This window comes from Natrix helvetica (genome assembly GCF_964273705.1).
Source record: "Natrix helvetica genome assembly, chromosome: 1".
In the NCBI taxonomy this organism is placed as follows: domain Eukaryota; kingdom Metazoa; phylum Chordata; class Lepidosauria; order Squamata; family Natricidae; genus Natrix; species Natrix helvetica.
The window spans coordinates 54,572,077-54,597,443 of NC_138548.1; the positions used below are offsets into that span (position 1 = coordinate 54,572,077).

Genomic DNA, 25,367 nt, shown 5'->3' on the forward strand with positions numbered 1-25,367 from the left:
TCCCCAGATCCACATTAGCAATTGTAACTGTCTTGCTGTGGATTCATATTCAGTTGTTGTAAATGTCTATACCCAAGCTCTTCTCAAATGTAGTGCTCCCAAGCCATAAATTATATGGCTTATATAATAATAACCTTATATCTTACACCCATTTTTCTCCTAAGCACCTTGCTTTTCTTATGTTAAAACATTTGGTTCCCCTTGGCTGCCCTTCATTCAACCTGTCCAGATTAGATTGTAATCTCAAACTTTTACCCTGGGCACTGGAATCATATGGGTTACTGCTCTCCAACAATGTAAATTCCTTACTGCTGGCTTCCTAAGTGCAATATGCCAGCCATTTGAGATTCCCTTTTCTATAGGACTATCCAAATATCAAGAGTTGACAATGAAAATGTCGCATGGAACCTTGCCAAAAACTTCACTGAAATTAAACTTTTTCCCTTCATCCACTTCTCACATTGTTTGTACATTCTGCCTTTTTTTCATAGTCACTTTAAGAGGCAAAAGTGATTGAAACAGTGAAAACAGGCTTGTCATGTGTGTATCTCTAAAGATTTGTGAATGCCCCAACACTGGAAGTCTTTAAGATGTTGGATAGCCATTTGCCTGAAACGGTATAGGGTTTCCTGCCTAGGCAGGGGGTTGGACTAGAAGGCCTCCAAGGTCCCTTCCAACTCTACTATTGTATTGTATTGTATTGTATTTCATAGTTCTTCCAGTTTGCCTTTTAATAACACAAGTTTATCCAGCTGGTAGGTCAATATAATTGTTGGTTTTTGAGATGGCTCACTTCTGGAATTCGTTTCTTATCCTAACTGAATTTTTCCTATACTTGACAGGGCATGGACAGTGGCTTTGCAGGAGGAGAAGATGAAATTTATAATGTCTACGATCAGCCCTGGAGAAGTGGTAAAGACATGGCCCAAAATATATACAGACCAAGTAAAAATGTGGATAAGGACATGTATGGTGATGATTTGGAAACAAGAATAAAAACTACTAACAGGTAGGGAAATTAATGTGAACCTCAGTGATTGGATTTTTAAAAGAAATATATTACATTTACTGCTTTCTTGCCTCTTGCAGGTTTGTTCCTGATAAGGAATTTTCTGGTTCAGACCGTAGACAAAGAGGAAGAGAAGGACCAGTTCAATTTGAGGAAGATCCTTTTGGTCTAGACAAATTCTTGGAGGAGGCAAAACAGCACGGGGGCTCTAAAAGGCCTTCTGATAGCAACCGCCCTAAAGAACATGATCATGAAGGCAAAAAGAGAAGGAAAGAGTAAAAAAACTGATTTCTCTCTGGCTGCTGAGACTGAATTTAGAGCTTTAACTAGCTCTTTGCTGAAAATAATGAGTACCATGAGTGTTCAGAGGCAACATTTCCCTATGGAATAGAGAAGAAAAAGCAGATTGCTGAATAACATAGGTTCTGTATTTTGGTTTCTAAGTATATTCATCCTTTGTTTCAACAGAGAAGGAGTGATGTATTCTTTATTTTAAAAAGTTATTCCAGGTATATTCTCTTGTATATAATTTTCTCTATTTCTGCTATGTATTGTACTTGAAAAAGGTAAGAGTATTGATTGATTTGCTCTGATGTAACTATCCAGTTCCATTTAACCTGAAAGGAGCAGTTGCACTCAATTAATTAAGATGAATATATACATACTGAAGTTTATTTTTATTTCTTTACATAGCAATTAAATAAAGGCTCCTTCCTTTTAATTGGTATTAGCAAGTATTTCATCTGACCGTTTTTTCTTGACGTTTAACTTCCAGCTGAAAGATAAGACAAAAAAACAGCTCAACTTAATACCCATTTTCAATTACTTTAAACAAAATAAATATCTGGGCTATATATTATTTCCATTGTTAAACAATATAGTCTGCATTATCTATGCAGATTACTACTGAATATTTTGGGGGGATTGATACACATTGAACTTAAGCTACCCCTATTGCAGTGTACTTTTAATTAGAGAGGCACATGATAAGGAACATGTATCTTGTCCCATGTGCAGAAGAAACACCACAGCTGAATTTATAAAACCTATTCTGGATAGACTATCCAAACTCTTGGAGCTTCTTTGTTGTACATTTTTGCCAAGACAAATTTTGGGTTGTCTTCCAGGACAAATAAAGGAAGACTGCTACATTCGGTTCCTCTTTTCCTTTTATCACACCTACATGTTCTTTCCTTTGATTATTGAAGCACCAGCCTCTTCCTCTGCTTTGGTTGCTGCCATAAACATGAATTCAACCATAATAATGTATATACTCCAGCCAGTTTGCCAGTTCTTTCTACCAATTGTCCCAATGCTTCCCTTTGCTGTTGCCTTGTATCGTTGATGGGTTTTCCTTTTCCTTGCTGTCTCCCATCTCAGAATGTACATTTTGATTCTAGCATGTACAGCCCACGCACAAAATGCTTTGCATAGCCTGCTTTTAACTGTTACTTAATTGTAGAAACTGGGCTTTTAAAATTTGTATAAATAACAGAATAATGAAGCTTTCTTTGAAATAGACAGAGGCACTCGATGTGTCTTAATAGAACTGAAATTACCTGTGACCCTTCAAAAAAATGGTCTTTCAACAAAGCATTATTGCGACTTTCTTCTGTAGCAAATCCAACCCAGGCAAAACCTTTATGGAACCCTGTTTCTGCATTCTGAACATAAAGAGAATATATTAGTTCATCACATAACTGAATAAATTTCCTCTTTTACATTTGGAAACACTATTCATGTTTAGTTACTTCTTAGAGTTTGTTTCAAACTGCTGGACACAAAAATTATTTTATCTGTTAGGTAAATTAGAAACCATTTTCCAATAGGCAAAACTAATTTGATAGAAACTGTCTTATGGGATAATAGTTTTAAAGAGAATGGTATTTTATTTTTTCTTGTATTTATTGGATACAGAATACTAAAGTACAGTGTATGCATTTTCTGAAAGCAACCCCCAATTCAATTCTGCATACTTTTAAATAGTTGTGTGTATGATCACACTATGTTAATAATAAAAGAATTTAAAACATTAGTTAGGCAATGAGATGTATTTTATTGTTTACTCAAATTTATATATGCTGGTGTATGTGCTGCTCCATTTCTAGAGATTCTACATAGCTTACAGTAATATCATAATGTTAATCTTTCTTTTTAATGTTAAACATGCAAGATTTGCAGCAAAATACCTGAAAGTACATACCAAGTCCTATCAATGGTAAGATTCTGTATAAAATATTTTTACGCATTTCTAATTCCAGAATACCTTAGTTACAATAACAACAAAAGCATTTCCAGTAAATATAAGATAACCCATTAAAACATTAGGACTGTATTCTTGAGAGTGAACAGTTTTTTATTGGCTGGAAAGAGAGGGAAAGTTATCTTTGAATTATTCTAAATACCACCATGGAAGAAGAAGAAAAAAAAATTATAAGGTAAGTTTGTCCTGAATCCCATACCTTACATTTATATTTAAAACCTGAAAAGAGAGAACTGAAATAATCCATGGCAAGAGATAATCACTATTGCTGCCTTGATTAAAAAAATAACTTTTTTCTTCCCAAATAAAAAATGTTTACTAGGAAAATAGGGACGTTAATAATTTAGCCTCACTAATTTGTTGCCCTACAAGTATACTGAACTAAAAAGATAAAGGTAAATGTTGTCCCTGGCCAGTTGTGTCTGACTCTAGGGTGTAGTGCTCATCTTAGCTGAGGTAGCCAGCATTGTCCGAGGACATTTCTGTGGCCAAGGCTCACGGAACACTGAAATGGTACCTATTTCTCTACTTGCATTAGTGTCCTCAATTTGGTGCCTCACAGGTATGTTAAAACTATAGTCGTGATAATCCCTTCAGTGGCTAAAAAATAAAGCCTAAAAGAAACTATGCAGGCTCAGTATTATGGAAAGTACAGCAAGATGAAAAGTTTGTGAATCCTTATCAAAGCGTTCAGTATTATGACCTACAATGTTGTCAGTGCTTGAATAAGAATTATTCAGATAGGAAATTCTGGTTAAATGAACAGCACAAGTGCTGCAGCATGTTCACTGAACAAACAGCAAATATTTTCAGATTGTTGGAAAATTTAACTAGAATAATCAGCTCTTTTAAGAAGTCAGATGAAATTGAAATATACAGTGATGTGAGCTTGAAGGATCCTCTCCATAAAACTAATTGGTTGTTACTATCAACCTTTGCTATTAATTAACATGTTTATGGTAGTGACTAATATGTCATCAAAAGATCTCTACAAACCTCTACTTATGAAGGTGGAAAGGGCTACAGATCTGTTTCTGGCTTGCACCATTACACACATTGTATGAAAAACCAATAGCATTCTCAAGCTTTCCATTTTGTCAGCTACCCAAAATCGCTCTTAACAATAAGACATGCAACACTCTATAGAAAATAGCAAACATTTACATGGTAATGGCAAAAGTATTAAGGCCACTTTTTAATTTTCTAATATTTTCATGTGTTACCACAAAGAAAACATTGAATAAGAGGCACATGAGATAATACGAAGGAAACCATTCCTTTCCTAAAACATCGGCAATGGTCCAGTAGGCTATTAAAACATTATAAAGACAAGTGAAATTAAGGTGGAATGTGTGGCCTCAGATGCAGACAGTTTGCAATTGCTAACATATCCAAATATATAAATGAGCTGAAAAAGTTCTGTAAAAAAAAGAATGGTCAAAATATCTCCAAACTACTGAGCAGCACTGTTCAATAAATATCTATGAATGTGGGTTTCATGTATTCAATAAACACGATATGTTACACTGCTTGATGATCTCATTCCACAGATGAAGTATGCCCCACATTGCAGATCACAGTACTGCAAGATTAAAGAGAGTTTTAAAGAATTCCCAAACTTTTATTAATTTACATTAAAATAACCTAGAGCAGTTTTTTAAAAACTTTTTTCTTTCAGGATCCATTCCAATTTTTTAAAATTATGGCGGAATCCAAAAAAGCTTTTGTTTGTATGGATATTTATTTACATTAATAAAAAATAAAGTTTATCCACTCACGGCCATTACCACTTCTCACAGGAGTTTGATAGGATTTTAATACTGGATTATTTTTCAACATAAGTTTGCAAACAGTTTTGATTTCAGGAAACTCAGAGGCACTTTAAGAAAAACTGCCCTAAAAGACAACATTAAGAGAAAACTGCCAGAAAACTTTTATAAATATCATGCCCATCTATTTATCTGTTTATTTATTTACCGACAATACCATTGGTCAAATACAATTTGAATATTTTTACATTGGATAAATCATTTAATGACCATGATACTTACAAATGGCAGGATGCATTTCTTCACAGGTCCAAATTGAGTAAAATATTCTCGCAGTTCAGCTTTAAAAAAAAAGACAGGAGATATCATTTAGTGTATTACATTTCAGACAATCAGGAGCAAACTCATTTCTAATAGCCATTTTCTCAATTGATGGGTGATCTATTGTGGGCTCAGAAAATGATCTCCTGAGGAGCAGGGCTAGTCACCCTAAATTTCTCACAATCCCTTGGGATGATAATATATTACATGCAGTTGACTGGAAATGGGTGACTAAACTACTTGATGCTACTCAGAATGTTTTACTTCAAATTTCAAAAGTTCTACAATACAGCAAACAGGAATAGTAGACCGTAGAAACCATTTGCACTTCAGTTTGAGATGCAGACAACAGACTCATGCCCAACAGACTGCCTATCTTCAACAGTAGAGAGACGGGGCAAAAAACACCCTGCAGCCAAGAAGGCTCCACACCCATTTGCACTACTCAGGTGACCCCGAGGACACAGATAAACCTCCAAGTGGCCTCAAAGACACTCTAAAAATGCAAATGACCAGCAGTCTGCAAGGAATATAAATCCTTCCATTCCCCATCATCCAGAGCTGAAGAGCTTCTTGGAAGAGAAGTGAAATGTCTTTAAAGAAAAAACAAGACCAGTTGCCTCCTGAAAAAGCACCTTGGGACAATCATGACCTGGATGCCTGAAAATCTCTAAAGCCGTGATGGTGAACCAATGGCACATGTGCCAGAGGTGGCACACCGAGCCCTCTATGGGCACACACACCATCGCCAGCTGTTGTTCTGGTTTCTGGCCAGCTGATCTTTGCGCGTACCAGAGCCCCAGAAACCCAAAGAACAGCTGGCCAGAGTGCATGCGTGTGCTGGAAACCAGAAGACCAGATGGCTGACGTGCACATGCGCACCGGCCAGCTGGTCTTCGAGTTTCCAGTGCACATGAAGACCAGCTGGGAAGCATGTATATGTGTGCTGGAAACCAGAAGACCAGGTGCACCGGCCATCTGGTCTTCGAGTTTCCGGGACTCCAGTATGCACGAAGATCAGCATGCACGTACCGGTTTGGGCATTCAGTGCCAAAAAGGTTTGGCATCACTGTTCTACAGAATATAGCAAACAGTTTTTCGGGAAACCACATTCTCCAATTGCTCAAAACGTATGCCCAAACTAGCATTCACAAAATTATACATTTGATTAATTTTTAAATTGTCTAGAACAGTAATAACTCTCTGGTCAATGTTATAAAAGGGTTACTTTTTTTAAAGCAAGCATAATCAACACAGTACAAGAAAAATACAGATTCAAATTCACGATGAAACCATTGACTGAGACAACACAATTTATTCATAATAAATGAAAATAACCCAATCTTCTGGGTTCATACAAGATAGTGAACTATTACTATGCACAGTTGTCTACAATTAACATTCTAGATCTATCTAGGTTCCAATCTTTATATAATATCCATTTATTCCAGAATTAGTGTACATTAAATCCAAACATGGTTGACTGGTCTACATTACTTCTCTTCTACATTCAATCTGTACAGGAAACTATATAATATTGTAGTTTGACAACAACTCTTTTGTTGCTACTATAACAACAGAATAACAGAAGAGGTGGAAGGAATCTTGGAGGTCTTCCAGTCCAGCTCCCTCAAGCAAGAGACCCTATACCAGTGATGGTGAACCTATGGCACGCGAGGCGCTGCCCTGTCAGCTGGCCAGCACGCATATGCGCGCTGGCCAACTGAGTTCACCCTTTTTTAAAGCCATTTTTCATCCTCCTCAGGCTCCAGAGCCTTTATAGGAGCCGGGTGGGGGGAGCCTCCCACGCCACCCCCCCCCCGAGGCTTCATGAGTTTCCCTGAAGCCTCCGGAGCACAAAAAACCGCCCCTACGGGCAAACCGGGAGTTCGGGAACTGACTTCCGGTTTGCTCAGAGGGTCATTTTGACTGCTCCAGAGGCTTCAGGGAAGTGTCCTGAAGGTCCCTGAAGCCTTCGGAGCACTCAAAACGACCCTCCGAGCAAACCGGAAGTCACTTCGTTTGCTCGGAGGTTGGTTTTGACTGCTCTGGAGGCTTCAGGGAAGCCTCCTGAAGGTCCCTGAAGCCTCCAGAGGGCTTCCGGGGGACGGAGGAAGGCTGTTTTTGCCCTCCCCAGGCTCCTATAAAGCCTCTGGAGCCTGGGGAGGGCAAAAAAATGCAAAAAATGGGGGGTCACTCCTATAGTGCGCGCATGCGCACTGGGGGGTCGCGCACTGCATTATGGGTGTGGCACACCCGCACACTACCCCCTGCGTTTCCCCCACTTATGGTACGCGAGCCAAAAAAGATTCGCCATCGCTGCCCTATACCATTTCTGACAAGTGGCTGCTCAGTCTCTTCTTGAAAACCTACAGTGATGAAGCACCCACAACCTCTGGAGGCAAGTTGTTCCACTGGTTAATCATTGCTAACCATCCGGAAATTTCTCTTTAATTCTAAGTTGCTGCTCTCCTTGATTAGTTTCCACCCATTGTTGCTATTATTTATTTATTATTTATTTATTTATTTATTTATTTATTTATTTATTATTTATTTATTTATTTATTTCTGATTTAATCTTCAATTCGATTCACAGTGTGGGATAGTTAACACTTAACAGTTCAAGTCCTAACCAATGACCTAAGAGCTGTTAAGGTAATGTCTGAATATATAGGCAGTTCCGAGTAAGTGGTTGTTAATAGTAATAAATAAATAAACATATTATAATAAATAGAGCCGAGGTGGTGCAGTGGTTAGACTGCAGTACTGCAGGCTACTTCAGCTGACTGGTAGCTGCTGTTTGAATTCCACTAGGCTCAAGGTTGACTCAGCCTTCCATCCTTTCGAGGTGGGTAAAATGACCCAGATTGTTGGGGGAAATATGCTGACCCTAAACCGCGTAGAGAGGGCTGTAAAAAGCACTATGAAGCAGTATATAAGTCTAAGTGCTATTGCTAAATAAATATAATAACAATATTTCCGCTACCTAGCCCCGGTATACAAATGCCCACACTGAAAATTTTCACGCGGGCTCATCCATATATATGGATGACATCTAGTTGGCACCTCGATAAGAATACAAGTGATCGCAGTCAAAACCCGGGACATCTCCTCAGAGTCAGACCAAGAGGAATTGGCAAAGACGACGTCGGCTGGGATTTTTTGTGGGGGGGGGGGGAATCCGTTTCGGCCTCTTTACAGGAATTAAACTGGAATCCTGTGCTCAGTAAGAGAGCCGTCTCGGGGATCTACCCCTTAACCAATTTCGTTGTATACATAATATACAATGACAATAAAGGCTATAGTACACTACCCTTTGGCGGGACAAAGGCTTCAGCCCCTCAAACCGCAAGCGAGGGAAAATCCTCACTAACCCGTTAACCATCATCAGAAAATGCATCTTCTTCCCACTCACTTTCCTCCACGTTCCAGGGTATTCGCCTAACGAAGACCTCGAAGGCGCGCCGAGAAATACCCCTCGCTGCCATCTTAAACAATGAGGGACGACGACTTGCCCGGCCGAGGCGGTCTCCAGCCAATGGGAGCGAGGGAGGGAGGGAGGGTGGCTTCTGCTGCTTCGGCGGAGCGCGTGCCAGGCCACGCCTTGTGCGAAGATGGCGGCGGCCACGCGGGAAGAAGATGCCTTCCGTCGCCTCTTTCGTTTCTATCGGCGGTGGGAGGGGTCGGATCCTAGCGGGGTGATTGACTTCTCGAAGCCAGCGGGCCAGCAGGTAAGAGCGAAGGGAGACCTCCACGCCTTCGCCCTGCCAGGCGGATCCTGCCAGTCTCTCCTGCCAGGAAAGTTTTCCTTTTGAGAGGCCCCTCCCCTTTTCCGCTGAACGCGCTGCACGTTTTTCCGCATTCGGCGCTTTAAGTCCCCGGCGTGTCTATCTGGCGCGAAGGCTTCACAGTTAACAATCTGGGGAAGGTCTCCATTTGACAGTGAAACATCATAGCGGGAAAAGACTTGCTTGGCCAATTCTGACTAGCCAATAGCTTCTGTTCAGTTTCTAAAGGTCTCTCCCCGCCCCGCCCCCCCGGTGCAGCATTAAGCAAAGTATTGCCCGTATTTGAACCTGCTAAATCGCCAGCCATTATTTAGTAGTTAACAGTGGCAGCCTTGAGGATAAAAATCATGTTATAGTTAACAAACGATATTTAAAAGTATCCCGTTAGGAGAACCTTTGCCTCTTATGTCACTGGTTCAAAACTCGGCATAATTTCTTTTTAAGTAGTATGGCGCAACGGTTAAAGCGAGTAGGAAGACCAGATTTTAATTCGATCCTCAACTACAGAAATTTGGGGCCAGTTGCCGCCAGTCAGTCCAACCTATCTCATTGTTCTGTGAAACTCCTAAGTTTCAAGTGAAATTTTGAAATCGAAGTAAACAAGTGAAAATCCACTTGAGTAATATTGGATGAAACAACATGATCACCTTGTGTTCAAGAATTGGTGGGATTTTAGCCGCCTGCTGGACAGTATAAATCCTGATTATTACCCTGATCAAACAGAACCAAGTCTTTGTTTTAATACACTCTCTATAGATAATTTTATCCGTGTGCCCTTTTTTTTTTACTCTGTAGAGAGATTACTGCGTTGTAAACATTGGCTTTTATACTATACTTGTCCAGTGGTGGGATTCAAGTAATTTAATAATCGGTTCTCTGCCCTAATGATTTCTTACAACAACCACTTCACTAAACTGCACAGAAAGTTAACCAGTTCTCCCGAAGTGGTGCAAACTGGCTGAATCCCACCACTGACTTAATGTCCATAGAAGATGTGTTTTCAATATGTCCAATAATGTCCATAGAGGATATGTTTCCTTTTATGATCTTTTGATTTCTAATGAAAATGATGAAATATCAGTAACCAATTCTTTAAAAATAGGTATGGAGCATAACATAGAAACTACCGTACCATATGAGAATTTTTTTTTTATTAAATTTCCCAGCGAGTTAATTGAGTAACATATACAGATTCTTATTCTTTTTTAAAAAAAACAAGTTTTGGATTATCAGAAATAATCCTGCATATTTCTTTTTCTATCCTGATCTCATTATCTTCTCAAGATAGATAGAATTTATCTGCTGAAGAGGAAATGATTCACGTACCTGATATTTGCAGTCTGATAAGGATTAAGTCCTATCTACAATAACAAAAGATCCCTTTTGATTTAACTAACAATAACATCTTTAAAATAACTACTAAGTATTGTTCTCTGACTTGCATCAGTTCTTGGACAGGTGAATTAGTCCTCAGTTAATAAAGTAATGAATGCAGTACAGATCACCCAAGAGACTTTCTGAAATAGAAAGTAAGATGTTTGGGTTATAGCAGGGCTGTCAAACTCTCGGCTCATGGGCCGGATGCGTCACATACTGGCTATGCCCCACCTGGTTTAGCGAAGGGGGGGGAGTTATGTCACGTGACGCTTCCATGACGACATGAGTTTGACACCCCTGGGTTATAGGATTACCTACTTATTCTCTAGCATAATTTGTAATTTAAGTTAAAATCATGTACCTGCATGAGTTGGATGTTTATCCATTATCCTATTCAGTGTGGAATTCTGGCCTGTCACAGGATATAAATTGTGGCTTATTGGCTCTAGCATTTCCAGAGTTAATAATTATTGCGAATATCAATTATTTGCAGGAAGAAAAGCATGCTATTTGTCAGAACATTGTGATTTCAGGTTGAATTATCATGTCTACTAAACCAGGAATAAAATGTAATAAACTTCCTCATATTTCCTAATAGATAAGTACTATTGATTGTCTTGTACTTGTCAATTTTCATATCATGAAAGTCAATGTTGTGTGTGTGTGTGTTAATCATCATTACTGGGACATTTGAGTAATCATGTATTACTGGGACATTTGAGATATTTTAAATAAATAAAGTCTTTGAATCACTGTTGACTCCTGATGACTGACTACACAAGTTCCTGCAGTCTTCCTGGCAAGATTTTGCAAGTGGTTTGCCATTGCCTTTTTTCTAAGGCTGATATAGTGCCTGGCAATTGTCACCCAGCAGGGATTAGAACTCACAATGTCCCAGTTTCTAGCCTGGTGCTTTAACTACTATGCCAAACTGGATTTTTTTGATACATTTTAAGCACATACAAATAATAGGTTAATTTTGTAATTGTGAAATCAGGTAGAAATAGACACCAGAAAGATTCTAGGTATGCTACCTAATCTTTGTAAGTTATAATAGAATTTGACAGGCTGTCAAATTTTTCATTTTACATCAAACAGAATCAAGGCAGGTTGTTTTGAGTTTCTCATGCTTTCCATTCTTCCAGACTGAGTTGTCATTTCACTTCACTTAAAAGTTGTACTTCATCAACATTATTGCTACATCCCTTTACCCCTCTGAGGAATGGATAGAGTTGGTAGCATTTACAACTTCTGGTTAGCTATCTTTTCAATAAGAATCTATGGATATCTTTCTGGCTATTTGATATTCAAGGATTTTTTAAAAAAACTAGGTGGTCACCTATCCTCTGAAGTTAACCTCAGTAAGTGATCAAGATGCCTACAGAGCAGGATTACATCCAGTTACCCAATGGAAAGCTTATGGTCTGCATAATTATCCAGGTGAGCATATTTTGGATATCTCAGCATACATATAATCTAAATTAAGTCAGTAGAACAACTGATAATGTATGCAACATTTTTGGAAGAGACATGCTATAATAGTTTTGTTTCTGTTTTTTTCAGTATTCATAATTTAAGTGTTCGAGCAGGCCACATCTACATTTTTTTTCTTTTTTACCCATTTTTATTTTTATCTAGGATTCATATATATTAATAATCCCTTTCTTCCGGGCTCTCAGTGCCATTGGGTGAAGCAATGTCTAAAGAAATATATCCAGAAACCTAATGTGTGCAATTTGGATATGCACATGTCTTCTGAAGAAATTGCGGATATCTGGGGAAAGAGTAAATTTCAGCTTCGGTAAGTCATGTCTCTGGGTTATCTCATAACAAATTTGGTCAAACAACACAAAAGCCATTATGCTGTAGATCAGGGGTGTCACTGACAGCCCCCCAGCCAGATACATTACGTGCAGGCCGCACCCACCCCGGCTCCACAAAGGCAAAAAATGTTGTGATACATCACGTGATGCGATTGAGTTTGACACCATTCTGTAGGTCCTTGGTTACTTTCTTGTAAACTGCAGCTATTTTTAATCCCTATGAGTCAGTTGCTAAAAGCCAATATCATCTGCATTCAATTCTCTTTTGCTGAGGATTGAAAGAAGCTCAATTGGTGTCTTCAAGCTTTTGTCAATTGAAAAGTTCTTAATAACTAAAAAGCAGTTAATGAGCAATTTATGAAAGTGATTAGAAAAGGAAGCTTGCAAACCCAACGATCTTAAAGGTCCCTAGCATGGTCTGCGGAAGAAGGCTATTATTCCCTTGTCTCAAAGCTATAAATCCCCACTGTCTTTCAGTCTCAACACAAGAAGCAAATGTCTGGAGCATTTGGGGGCACTTTCAAGTCCTTTCCTTGTCCGGAGATGAATTATCAAGGAGCCAATCTGTTCACTGGCTCTTCATTCTGTACGTTTGTTGGCTCCACTTTCAACAGAGCTGTCTTTAGTTTTCCTTCTCCAGAAGACATAAACTGCATATTTTGGTGTTACCAAGTTCTATGGACCTATCAAATCTTATGGAAGAGAAGCTTTTTAAAGAAGCCCATTTTGCAGGATATGGAATAGAGAAGGCCTATCTATCTATCTATCTATCTATCTATCTATCTATCTATCTATCTATCTATCTATCTATCTGACATTTACATGTCCCTGCTTAGTGATCACAATTTGGATTGGCAACAGCCTTGCTAAGCAGAAAATTGTGGGACAATAACAGGCTTACAACCCATTATTTCCTATTCAGTTGTTAAGCAAATTATCATGATTGTTGAATGAGACATCATATGACAATGACTTACAATTTCTACTTCTCCATGAACTCTGCTAATTGTAAACCTGCTGTGCAGCACACAAATGGTGGTCAGGTGATTGCAGGATGCTGCAACAGTTGTAAATTGAAGATTGGTCACAAAGCTTTTACCCCATTGTAACTTAGAATGGCCATTAAATGAGGATTTAATAAGCAAGCACTATCTGTATGACTGCCCATCTGAAGGCACAAATACACCCACTGTTCTTTCTTCCTCCTATTTTTATATTGAACTTCTTTTAAATATTTTTAATATTGAAAAATTGCACCTGGAAGTATATGGGGAGCCAGTGTAGCTCATAATTTAGAGATTTTGTACGAGCATAATAAGAAACACCCTTAATTGCCTGAGCCACTGCATTCTGAACCAAGTTTCCTGATAGTGTTCAAGGGCAGCCTCATGTACAGTGTATTCCAAAATCCAATTGGGAGGCAACTAAATCATGAATAATCATGAGTAGATGCTTCTGATCCAGCAACAGGCAGAATTATAGAAGGCAAAATTTGTTCCCCAGCAAATCTCTGGCATTCAGAGGGCAAATTCCACCACGAATTTCATGCCCCACACTCATTAATCACCAATAGTCCTGGATAAATCATTAGTTCCAGTCAACAAGGGTGGTAAGACCAGTCTAGTCCTGGACTCATGCTTTACATTCTCTCATTTTTAAAATCTACATGAATTCACTGGAAGAGGTTATCCACTGGATCAGAGAGCATCAACATCAGTAAGCTGATATACTCATTTCTGTATCTCTGCCCCATCCATCCACGTGAAATTGTCAAGATTCTGCCTGAATCTCTGGAGACTGTTAAGAGTTTAGGATGGGAAGAACACGATTCAGCTGAATCCTATCCACAATAATCTGTATGTCATTGTTCCTAAACTATCTTTTCTTCCACCTCTGAATATTTTTGTGTGTGCATTGGATTTCTAAAAATGCAGCATAGATCACATATCATTCTTCAGAGAACTACAGGTAGCCCTTGACTTACACCAGTTTGTTTAGTGATCGTTCAAAGTTACATCACTGAAAAAATGACTTTACTTTTTTCACACTTCGACGATTGCAGCATCTCCATGCATACCTGATCAAAATTCAGACATTTGGCAACTAACTCATATTTATGATGATTGCAGTGTCGTAGGGTCATTTAAATCACCTTCTGACAAGCAAAGACAATGGGGAAGCCAGATTCACTTAACAACCATGTTGCTAACTTAACAATTGTAGTGGTTTACTTAACAACTTAATAGCAAGAAAGGTCATACAATGGGGCAAAATTTGTTTAACAAATATTTCACTTAGCAACAGAAATTTTGGGCTCAATTGTGGTCATAAGTTGAGGACTACCTGTATGAAAGTTAATTTTTTTTTGACTAACTTTATTTAGAACCATATCAGGGATCTCATTTTATTTTATTTATTTTTATGTCATCCATCTCTCCTATAAGGCAACTTTTCAATGTCAAACTTTTGCAGAGCTTTTTATAACTAAAACTGCTTGTGATTATGTTGTTCTTTATCTTTTTAGAAACAAAAGTGCCAGTAAATCACAGCCAAAAAGCTTATTGGAAAAGTTGCGCTGGGTAACTCTAGGTTACCACTATAACTGGAATACAAAGGTATGCAAGAAGGCAATAGAACCTCCTAAATGATGTGATAGCAAATATTTGTTTTTAGTTTTTCTATGAATGGCACCAAGGACAACAATCAGACACCGGGGTTTTAAACCCAAAATATTCTAATCAGAATGTAAACCTGAACTAAAAGCAGCATGCTTATCAACCAGCTACAGGCAAGGTTAATTCAATGAGCTTTTTATTTCTTCATAAAAAACTGACCTGTTACCAACCTTCTAAGTACAAGATTCTGGGTCTTGCTAATGTAAAGAGGGAGTGATCTTATGGCATGTTACAAATACTGCTAATTATATATATATGTCTTAAGTGCCCTTCCTGGAGGAGCTTCCTGGAGCAATGGCAGTTTGCCCGTGAGCTCCGTATGTTTGCGGGGCTCGCTTGAGAGAGCAGGGATGCTACCGGTCCCCTGTGTCATCTTTGAGGACCGGGTCCAGTGAGTGACCACCCTGGCTTTTCATCGCGACCCAAATGGGTCTCCAGGGTGGTCTGGTGTCCAAGAAAATTGGAAAGAACGCGAGAGGGAGAGAGCTGGAGAGGAAAATGGAAAGAACGCAAGAGGGAGAGAGCTGGAGAGAGCTGGAGAACGGCAGCGTGAGTCAGCGCCGGCCGGCTGCTGTCAGCTGCTGTGGGAGACGCTGGGCGTGAGACAGCTGAGCGAAGTCAGCCGGTGTGTTTGCTGACGTTGGGAGCGTGCGGAGGCGGCTGGGCGAGGTCGGGGCATGCAGGCTGTTGTCGGCGCTGGCGGGGTCTCGGAGAGGCTGGGAGCCTGGAGCTAGGAGCCCTGGAGGCCGGCCGAAGCGCCGGAGGCCGGCGGGGGCGTTGGCCTCTGGCGGCGTTGGAGGCCGGCGGAAAATGGCCCCTGGAGCTGCGGCGGCGGCCCGAGACGCCGAGCACACAGGAAAGGGCGAATGGTGGCTGTTGGCCTGTGGTGAGAGCGGAGAAGAGCGGAGGAAGAGTGGAAGAGAGTGGAGGAGCGATGGCAGAGGCGTCTCAGCGCTGGAGGCCTGGTAGGAGGAGGGTTGCTCTCAGCGCTGGAGACCAGACAGGAATCAAGGGGCTTGTTGGTGGCTAACAGGAGACTTTCAATGCCAGGGCTGCCAGAGTTCTGGCAGGAGAACCATCTGTCTCCTGCTGGCCGCCTACCTTGTTTTTGACCATCTGCCCCCTGCTGACCACCACTAACCACTAACCATCTGCCCCCTGCCTACCACGCTCTGAATCTGACCGAACACAGGTAAGAGCCTATTTACGGACCTACCTTGTGGCATTAAGAGTGGCCAAGCGTCGATACTGTGCCGCTCTTATTGCGTCCGCAGACAACCGCCCTGCCGCCCTGTTCCGGGTGACCCGCTCCCTCCTTTCACAGAGGCCGCGAGAAGCCCCCTTGCAGGGTAGAGCAGAGGAATTTGGGGAATATCTGTGGGACAAAATTGCTCAGATCCGCAGCGAGTGGGTCCCCTGCAGTGGTCTAGGAGGGACGCCAGAGGCGAGTCTTGAGGGACCATCTTGGGAGGAGTTTGACTCTGTTACTGCCGAAGATATGGACAGGTTGCGTGGTCGACTGCGAGCCACCACATGTTTACTGGACCCGTGTCCCTCCTGGCTTGTACTGGCATCCTGGGAGGTCACACGAGGCTGGCTCCAGGAGTTAGTCAACGCCTCCTTGAGAGAGGGGTTCTTGCCAGCTGTCTTAAAAGAGGCGGTGGTGAGGCCCCTACTCAAGAAGCCTTCCCTGGATCCAGCTATATTAGCTAACTACCGTCCTGTCTCCAACCTTTGCTTTTTGGCAAAGGTTGTAGAGAGTGTGGTGGCACAACAGTTCCCACGCCACTTGGATGAAATTGATTACCTAGACCCGCGCCAGTCCGGTTTCCGGCCCGGCCACAGCACGGAGACGGCTTTGGTCGTGTTGGTGGATGATCTCTGGAGGGCCAGAGATGGGGGTTGCTCCTCCATCCTGGTCCTATTAGATCTCTCGGCTGCTTTTGATACCATCGACCATCTAGAGGGGTTGGGGGTGAGGGGTACCATTTTGCGGTGGTTCTCCTACCTCTCTGGCCGAGCGCAATGTGTGCTGACGGGGGGGGGGGCAGAGGTCTACCCTGAGGCCGCTCACTTGTGGGGTGCCGCAGGGGTCGGTCCTCCCGCCTCTCCTGTTCAACACATATATGAAGCCGCTGGGTGAGATCATTCGTGGTTTTGGGGTTGAGTACCATCTGTACGCTGACGATACTCAGCTGTACATATCTACCCCGAACCACCCCAACGAGGCCGTCGAAATGATGTCCCGGTGCCTGGAGGCCGTACGGGTCTGGATGGGCAGTAACAGACTCAAACTCAACCCCTCCAAGACGGAGTGGCTGTGGTTACCGGCGCCCCGGTTCAACCAGTGGGTTCCATCACTGGCCATCGGGGGCGAACAGCTGGCCCGCGTGGAGCGGGCGCACAATTTGGGCGTCCTCCTGGATGCCCGGCTGTCAATGGATGACAATCTGATGGCCGTGGCAAGGGGGGCATTCCACCAGGTTCGCTTGGTGCGCCAATTGCGCCCCCTATTGGACCGGGGCACCCTGCACACAGTCACCCATGCACTGGTGACGTCCCGACTGGACTATTGCAATGCTCTCTACATGGGGCTTCCCTTGAGATGCACCCGAAGGCTGCAGTTGGTCCAGAACGCGGCCGCGCGGGCAATTATGGGAGGTACCAGATACTCCCATGTAACACCTCTCCTGTGCGGGCTGCACTGGCTACCTGTGGCGTTTCAGGTGCGTTTCAAGGTGTTGACTATCATCTTTTAAGCGCTCCATGGCACAGGACCTAGCTACCTGCGGGATTGCATCCTGCCCCATACATCCCTGCGCCCGATTCGCTCTCACAGGGAGGGACTCCTCCGGGTGCCGTCCACTAGGCAGTGCCAGCGGGCGACGCCCAGGAGTAGGGCCTTCTCTGTGATGGGCCCGACCCTCTGGAATGACCTCCCCCCCGACATTAGAATAACGACCGATCTCCGCTCCTTCCATAAGAAACTTAAGACCCACCTGTTTAACTTAGCTGGCCTGGCCTAACTGTAGTTTTTGTGTCCCTCTAGCCTGTATTTTAAATTTAAAATTTTTGGGGATAGATTTTTTAGGTTGTTTTAAATTTTAACTATACTGTACAGCCTATCATTTAATTTGTTTTAATGGGTATTTATAATTATCTAAGTTTGTATATTGTTTTATTGTGGTCTGTACACCGCCCCGAGTCCCTTTGGGGAGAGGGGGCAGTCTATAAATTTAATAAAATTAAATTAAATTAAATTTAAGCATTGTTGGCAAAAACATTATATAAAGTATACAGTATTTCAATGATGCTTTGAAGTTGCTTTAAGTCACTGTTGAGAAAATTAGTTAAGTTACGCTGCAAAATTGCTATTTCAGATAAAAACATTTAACTAACCTTGTGAACTACCACAAAAGTTGCTTCAGATAATAGCGCTTCATATGTTAGAGAGTTGTTATACTTGAGTTTGCAATAAAGAAATCTGATTATTTTCCTTCTATAATTTTGGCATGCTGGATTTTAACTCAGATAGTAAACTAAGGTTCACATTAGATTATTAAAAAGTAGTAACCTAAACTTCAATCTAAATTACTTTAAAACATTTCTTATATACTGGCTTTGTTATTTAAAAATTCTATTTGCAACTTCTTTGCTCTTTCTTCTAGAAATATTCAGCGGATAACTATACCCCTTTCCCATCTGATCTGGCTTTCCTGTCAAAGCAAGTGGCTAAAGCTTGTGGATTTCCCAGCTTCCAAGCAGAAGCAGGGATCCTGAACTATTATCACTTTGGTTCATCTTTAGGAATTCATGTGGATGAATCTGAACTGGACCTTTCTCCACCTCTTTTATCATTCAGGTAAGCAGTACAAATATTTTTAAATGTGTGTATGTATGTATGTATGTATGTATGTATGTATGTATGTATATGTATATTTCACATGTTCTTGTGATAGGTGCATACCTATATTTCTGGAGATATACCAATGATGGTTTAAACCAGGAGTTTGGGGCCAAAGGATAGCTATAATATGTGAAAACCAAAATAGTAGCATTTTATTTATTTCATTTTATCTTGATCTTTTCTCAATGGCACATCTCACATAATTTTATGACATACCTTGATGAACTCTACCACTCAGCCTATTTATTTACCTATAAGACTCCCAAGTTCTTTGAACTGGTGGACACATTTGAAATTTTGAGGGGTTATTAATTAATTTGTGGAACAGCTTGCCTTCAGAAGTTGTGGTGCTCCATCACTGCAGGGTTTTAAGAAGAGATTGGACAGCCAATTTTCTGGAATGGTAAGGGTGTTGGACTAGAAGACCTCTAAAGTCCCTCCAACTCTGTTATTCTGTAATTCGTACCATCCAACACTTATGTTAAGATCACTTGGTAGACCTTGCTCATGAACCCATCTATAGGTCTGCTGGCAATGTAAGCACTAAGAATGGCCACTTACAAAACACTGTCCAAGAGAAGAATGACTCGGGGAGGCGGGGCCAGCGTCGCGATGATATGGTTGTGTTGTCTCAATGCTCTGAGACCACAGCCAATACTTTTGTCACTGGGGTGTGTGTGAGTGTCCAATAGACCTAAACTGTCCTGAAGAGACGGTGAACAGGAAGAATATATCTTGCTGATTTTGGGGATATCGCAAAATCCCTGAAAGAAGCAAAAGAAGTTCTTCAAGCCGGCGACAAAAAATCCAGCCAAGGCTGACGAAGTCGGGGCGGCTCCAAAACGGAGGATATGGAAAGAGAAAGTGTTTCCAGCTGGTGAGGAATTTTTATTGTTTTAAAAAAGAGTCTGCCTATAAAAACTTAAAAATTAATTTAAATTGAAGAATAGAAGATTTAACCGGCGAAATTAAATTTGGAATGGTTTTGGACAGTGGTTATCTCTTTTTTTAAAATGCTTTTTACATGGATGGAATTTCTACAAGCTTTTTAAAATGGATGGGTCAAGTCTTCTTCTTCTACCTTTTCTTTGTGACTCTCCGTGATCTATAGAACAAAGTTTTCTCCTCTCATTGTTGTGGATACTTTTCTATTTCATTAGAAAAACTCATTAAAGATCGGATTACTTTTTTCAATTTGAAATATAAAATAGTTACAAAAATAAACTTTTTAACAGGGCTGCACTGCTCGAAGGCTGGGAGGTTTTCTTGAACGGAGTTTGTGTATTCAGGCGGAACTTTCTTTGTTTAGACTTGGCTGCGGAGTGATGGGAAGGGGGGCCTTGTTGACCTTCCAAGCAAGAGCAGTTGTGCATGATAATATGGCATCTCAGGAGAATGTAGAAGCTTCAAACTTGCAAGGAATATTTGCAGAATTGCAAAAATTATTAAATACAGAGGAGAGAATGGAAAGAAAACTGGATTACTTGGAACAAAAAATAGAGGATGTTTATCAAATACAAAATGAGGTGATTGAAACTAAAAAAACCGAAGTGCAAGATGAATATAAAGAGATTAAACCGGTTGACATTTATGGCAATTAGTCTATTTTTGAAAAAAGAAAGAATGGAATATCGAAAGAGGAATTAAATGGAGAGGAGATTTATTACAAAGGGCAAGATATAGAAGAAGAAGAGAAAATTAAAGACTTGACTATGGAATCTTATCACCAAAAATATTGATAACACTGCTGACAATCAAAGACAAGCTGAACAAGGAAACAGAAAGTGCATCAAGAGTACATGAGAGATTTTACAAGCAAGGAGTTGCTAAGAGAAATCCATACAGATCTGATTAAGAAAATGTTTAGCAGATTAGTTCCACAAATGGGAGAAGATATGAGAGTGTTTTGTTATTGGAAAGATACAGGTTGATAGATGGAAGAGTATAATTCAAAACTAGCTAAACTTAATGAAATTTAGTGATAATAGGTATAGTTAAATAAAAAATTGATAATGATAATAATGTATACAATGTGTAGCGTTATGATAAGCAATAACTGAATATGAATATTGAATGATAACCATGAAGGGAAGGCTAGAAATCCTTTTGGATTATATATAAAGGTTAATAATAATAATAACAATAAAAAAGAATTAAATTAGACACAGTTAAGTTTTGATTATTAGGGGCAAAATGTTATGATATAGGATATAGTCAAATAAAGAAAGGATAATGATAATAATTCATATATATGTGTATGGGTATAATACAAGGAAACTGGATACAAATTGTAAATAGTGATTTTGAAAGGAGGATTAGAATTTTTTGTTATTAAATATTATGGATGTTTAGCTAGAATAGGACATAAGGATTTAATGTTAATGGAGGATTTTAGAAATAAGTAAATGAAATGCCAGGATGTGGTTATGTACACATAAATTTTGGTATATTTCATGATGAAGGACGTTTAAACAATTATAGTCAAATAAAAGTGGAGGTATGATGATGGTAATATGTATAAACACCTGAGATAAAATATTAGAGTTAATATGAACTAAACTTGATGACGGTGGAAGAGATGCACGAAAGCTTTTTGTAACCAACCGATACGCTTTCTACAGTATGTAAAGAAGGAGGTTCTTTGTGTTTGTTTTGAAAATTAAAAATAAAATAAAAATTGTGGCAAAAAAAAAGAGAGGAATAACTCCAGGATCCCACTCTGTCGAGATAGCTTAAGTAGTTTGCACATCTGAAATTTTACAAGGTAAAAACCAGTGTTTGGCTAAACTTTAATAATTAATTTAATGAAATAAACTGTAATTAATTGTTCAGCTAAATCAACATTTTCATTATTTTTCTTTAATAAATCATTTCAGTGAATTATGCTCCTCCTTTGTGCTAGTTTATTTAGAATATAATAATAATATTTATCTGTTAAATCTGTTAGATTTAAAGTTTTGTTGGCCTTTCCAAAAACTATACTGTACAGGTTTGTTTAAGGGCTGATACAGGTACACAAGTTTCAAGAGGTATTGTTTTGTAATCTCCTAAGTAAATTAATACTTCGTAAAAACAAGACCCAATTTGATATAAGTCTGATGGTTTCAATGTTCTGAATTATAATGAAGCTTTTGAATAGCCTACTAAAAGAAGAATGTCCTTATGAAAAGTATACAGTTATCCCATATTTGTGTGTAGCTATAGTTTTACTAGCTCATCTTTCTTTTTCCCGTATTAACTTTCTAGTTTTGGACAGTCATCCATATTTCTGCTGGGAGGATTGAAACGAGATGAAACCCCTGCGGCCCTGTTTACACATAGCGGCGACATTATGATAATGTCTGGTTTCAGCCGCCTACTGTATCACGCAGTTCCCAAGATCCTTCCCAATCTAGAAGGAAAGCCTTTGCCTTCTTCCTTAGAGCTACCGCTCTCTGCTGACTTTCCTGCAGACTCTGTGATTGAGCTCTGCTCCGATGACGATTGGAAAACGTGTTCCACATATTTGGAAGCATCCCGTATTAATATGACTGTGAGACAGGTACTAGCTGAAGGTCAGAGCTTCTTGACTGAAACTAGGACAGAGAGCAAACAAAATGCCTTCTCCACAGACTATCATGAAAAATATACAGAAACCATAACACACAAGCCTATTATCAACAAATGAACCCATCTTTTTTTCATCATGACTTCAGAGGCATAAAAAGCCAACACAGCAGAAGAAATGGGATATGCCATTGAAAGAAAATTGATTAACTGTGAAAATAAGTGTGTATATGAACTTCACAGCCAAAGTGTGTGGCTCAGGTGAGAAAATCCAGTGCTGTTTCTGTTGCGTTAAAATCATATAGCAAGTCTATGTATTTTGATCTAAGTTATTTTGATGCTTTGCAGAAATCAACACTTTTCTTTCTTGTTATTTGCTTTGAGATATCAGAGAGGAGGTTTCAGTTAAAAAGCAGATTTGGGTAATCCATAATGTGCCAGATGGTCAGCTTAGCTCTGAACTTCTCTGGCACAATTAGTTGTCCCCACACTTTTTTGTGTGTTTGGAACCCTTCTGGGCCTCACTAGCACTCCCCTTTACACAAAGGCCAATTTATCTTTGCACATCGTATCACTAGACAAGATTTTCTTCCAACAGCCTTGCAAAGACTGATCTGCTTTTTGCAATGAATGTATGTCTCCCTGCCAATCCTCACCACAGGGAAATCCATCTCCCTTTGTCTGTGATGTTTGTGGTTGTTTCTCAGCTGCTTTCTTTGGGCCTAACTGTCCCATAGTGTCTGGATTTTTTTTGTGCCCCCCCCCCCCCGCCCGAACACTCTGCAAGCCTCCTAAGGTCTATTCATGCCCTTTTTTGGAAAAAACAAAGGTGCATCTTATACTCCAGTGCGTCTTAGACTACGAAAAATACGGTATATCCCTGCCATGACCAATGAGACTTCTTGTCTTGATGTTTAATCAGAGCAGGTCAGCTAAAGGCCAGGTCTGCTCATCATACCTTGGGACAGCACACCTGCCCATCCTTCAGGGTCAAAATGTACCTTTATCCCCCTTATACTCTGATAGCTAGCTCAAACCAATAGAGAACTAAGCAAGGTGAGTCAGTAAAGCCCATATGTCACCAATCACCTAGAAATTTAATAATAATTAAATCTCTTGAGGCACTTTGCTCACCTCATATGATCAAAGTGCACATCGACTTCCCTGAATACTAATTTTTGAATGTTGGTTTTCCTGGAGCCATGGCTGTGCTGACTGGAGAAATGCTGTAAGATTTTCAATATTTATAATCTATTAAGTGATATCAAGGATTCATTTTGTGAGCAGGATGGGCTCTTTCATTTTAAAAAGCTTCCATTCTTGGAGCAAAATAATTAGAAATTATCTGGTGATTTTTCTTTTCAAAATGTCCTTTTCTTCTCCTTGTCTATGAATACTAAAACAGCCCTGTTCCATCAGCATCAGGCCGTTTAGCTGCATGCATAATGCAATCTTCGCAGCCTGCTTCCTTTAGGAGGAGATTGAAGAGAATGGCTTTACAAATGGGAACAATGAAGTTGTAGAAGCAGCACCCAATAAGAAAATTAATCAGTGACTATCTCTGTTGCCCAAAAGGTAAATATATTGAAACAAATAAGGACAACAGTCTTTTGTGCCCATCTATTTTAGTATCCTGGCTTCCTTATCTAGCTTTTAATGCAGTTTTAATTGCCAGAGTGAATGCTCTATCCCAGAGGTATTTTGTTATACTTCTCCCATGAATAAGCTTAATCTATTTTAAATTAAAGATCTCTATCTAACTTGAAGAACAGTTTCCATCATCACTTCCTTCTTTATCCTCACCTTAGTTATTTTCCTGTATTGCTTAAACTCTTGTGCAAAACTCACACTCTTTTCTCCGTTCTCTATTTAACTATGCTATGCTGTTCAGCTGTTCTTTGCAGAAAAGGGGGCATCTGCTCATCTTTTCTGGATTACAATATAAACAATCTGTGCCCAGCATTTTTCCAGTATTCAGCCATAATATGGATTTGATTTTGTCTTTTGTATCTCTGTAACTTGCAGAGTTACTGATTCCCAAATAATTTTCCCAGTAATTATTGATATTGTTTCCAAGTGTCAGCTTCTTAGTTGTTTAGACAGGGGAAATTATTCCAGACAAAGTTTGAACCATATTTCTATTTTCTTGGTTATAATTATTATAATTGTTGAGTATTCTCAATAACAGCCACAGTGGCACAGTGGTCAAAATACAGCATTGCAAGCTAATTTTGCTGACTGCCAGGAGTTCGATCCAGACTGGCTCAGGGTTGATTCAGCCTTCCATCCTTCTGAAGTTGGTAAAATGATGACCTAGATTGTTGGGGGCAATACACTGACTCCGTAAACTGCTTAGAGAGGGCTGGAAAGCACTATGAAGGGGTCTATAAGTCAAAATGCTATTGCTATTGCTATTCTATTGTTCATCTGTATGATGGGGATTACTATAGTAAGCACTTTACTGTGATCAATCTAGTCTGTGTAATAGCAGTTTTTCCATATAATCCAGGTTTTGGGGGTGGGGTGGGATTGTCCTTGTGGCACGTAATAAGGATGTCGATCCCACTATCGAATCCCCATTCATTGTTGCACCCTCTTTTATTGCATATTGACCACATTGTGTAAATTGTATCAAGGCTTTTGCCTGATGTTTGAACAGAAATTTATTGCCTTTTATACTAATTATATTCTTAGGCTTACCATTAGATTTTTGGGTGTTCCACAATATTTTCAGTATTCCATAGAAATACTATGGAAGATGAAGTTAGCAATGCTAATTACATTTTTATCAGTGCCAATGCCTTATTTTAATCTGTTCTAATTGCTTGAGCATTTGGCCATCCCATACCTTTCCTTCTCTTTGATAAAATGTATTTTACCTTTGATAAA

At 39.9% G+C, this 25,367-nt stretch overlaps 3 protein-coding genes across 5 annotated transcripts in view; 2 read left to right on the plus strand and 1 right to left on the minus strand.

Annotated features, from left to right (window-relative positions):
• The window catches only part of SNW1 (SNW domain containing 1), an 18,191-nt gene extending 16,455 nt beyond the window's left edge, over positions 1–1,736 (plus strand). The window contains exons 13-14 of the mRNA XM_081966832.1: positions 843–1,009; positions 1,090–1,736. Of these exons, the coding sequence (XP_081822958.1) occupies positions 843–1,009; positions 1,090–1,288 (366 nt within the window). The 3' untranslated portion in view covers positions 1,289–1,736. The remainder of the gene's footprint in view (positions 1–842; positions 1,010–1,089) is intronic.
• SLIRP (SRA stem-loop interacting RNA binding protein) lies at positions 1,654–8,990 on the minus strand. The gene is made up of 4 exons (XM_081966904.1): positions 8,778–8,990; positions 5,324–5,382; positions 2,569–2,673; positions 1,654–1,784 (listed from the first exon to the last, which is right to left on the minus strand). The coding sequence occupies exons 1-4, from the start codon at positions 8,848–8,850 to the stop codon at positions 1,749–1,751; spliced, it is 273 nt and encodes a 90-aa protein (XP_081823030.1). The 5' UTR covers positions 8,851–8,990; the 3' UTR covers positions 1,654–1,748.
• ALKBH1 (alkB homolog 1, histone H2A dioxygenase) lies at positions 8,957–25,367 on the plus strand. 3 transcript variants are annotated; one of them, XR_014176483.1, is made up of 7 exons: positions 8,963–9,093; positions 11,859–11,967; positions 12,166–12,328; positions 14,875–14,965; positions 18,694–18,887; positions 22,179–22,739; positions 23,884–25,367. XR_014176483.1 is itself a non-coding variant. In XM_081966881.1 (6 exons), exons 2-6 carry the CDS (start codon positions 11,902–11,904, stop codon positions 22,597–22,599), a joined length of 894 nt encoding a protein of 297 aa, XP_081823007.1. In that variant the 5' UTR covers positions 8,957–9,093; positions 11,859–11,901; the 3' UTR covers positions 22,600–23,838. The 3 variants fall into 3 exon arrangements, 2 of the variants coding, with proteins under 2 accessions (XP_081823007.1, XP_081823006.1); XM_081966881.1 differs by lacking the exon at positions 23,884–25,367 and having other exon boundaries at positions 8,957–9,093; positions 12,207–12,328; positions 22,179–23,838; XM_081966880.1 differs by lacking the exon at positions 23,884–25,367 and having other exon boundaries at positions 22,179–23,836.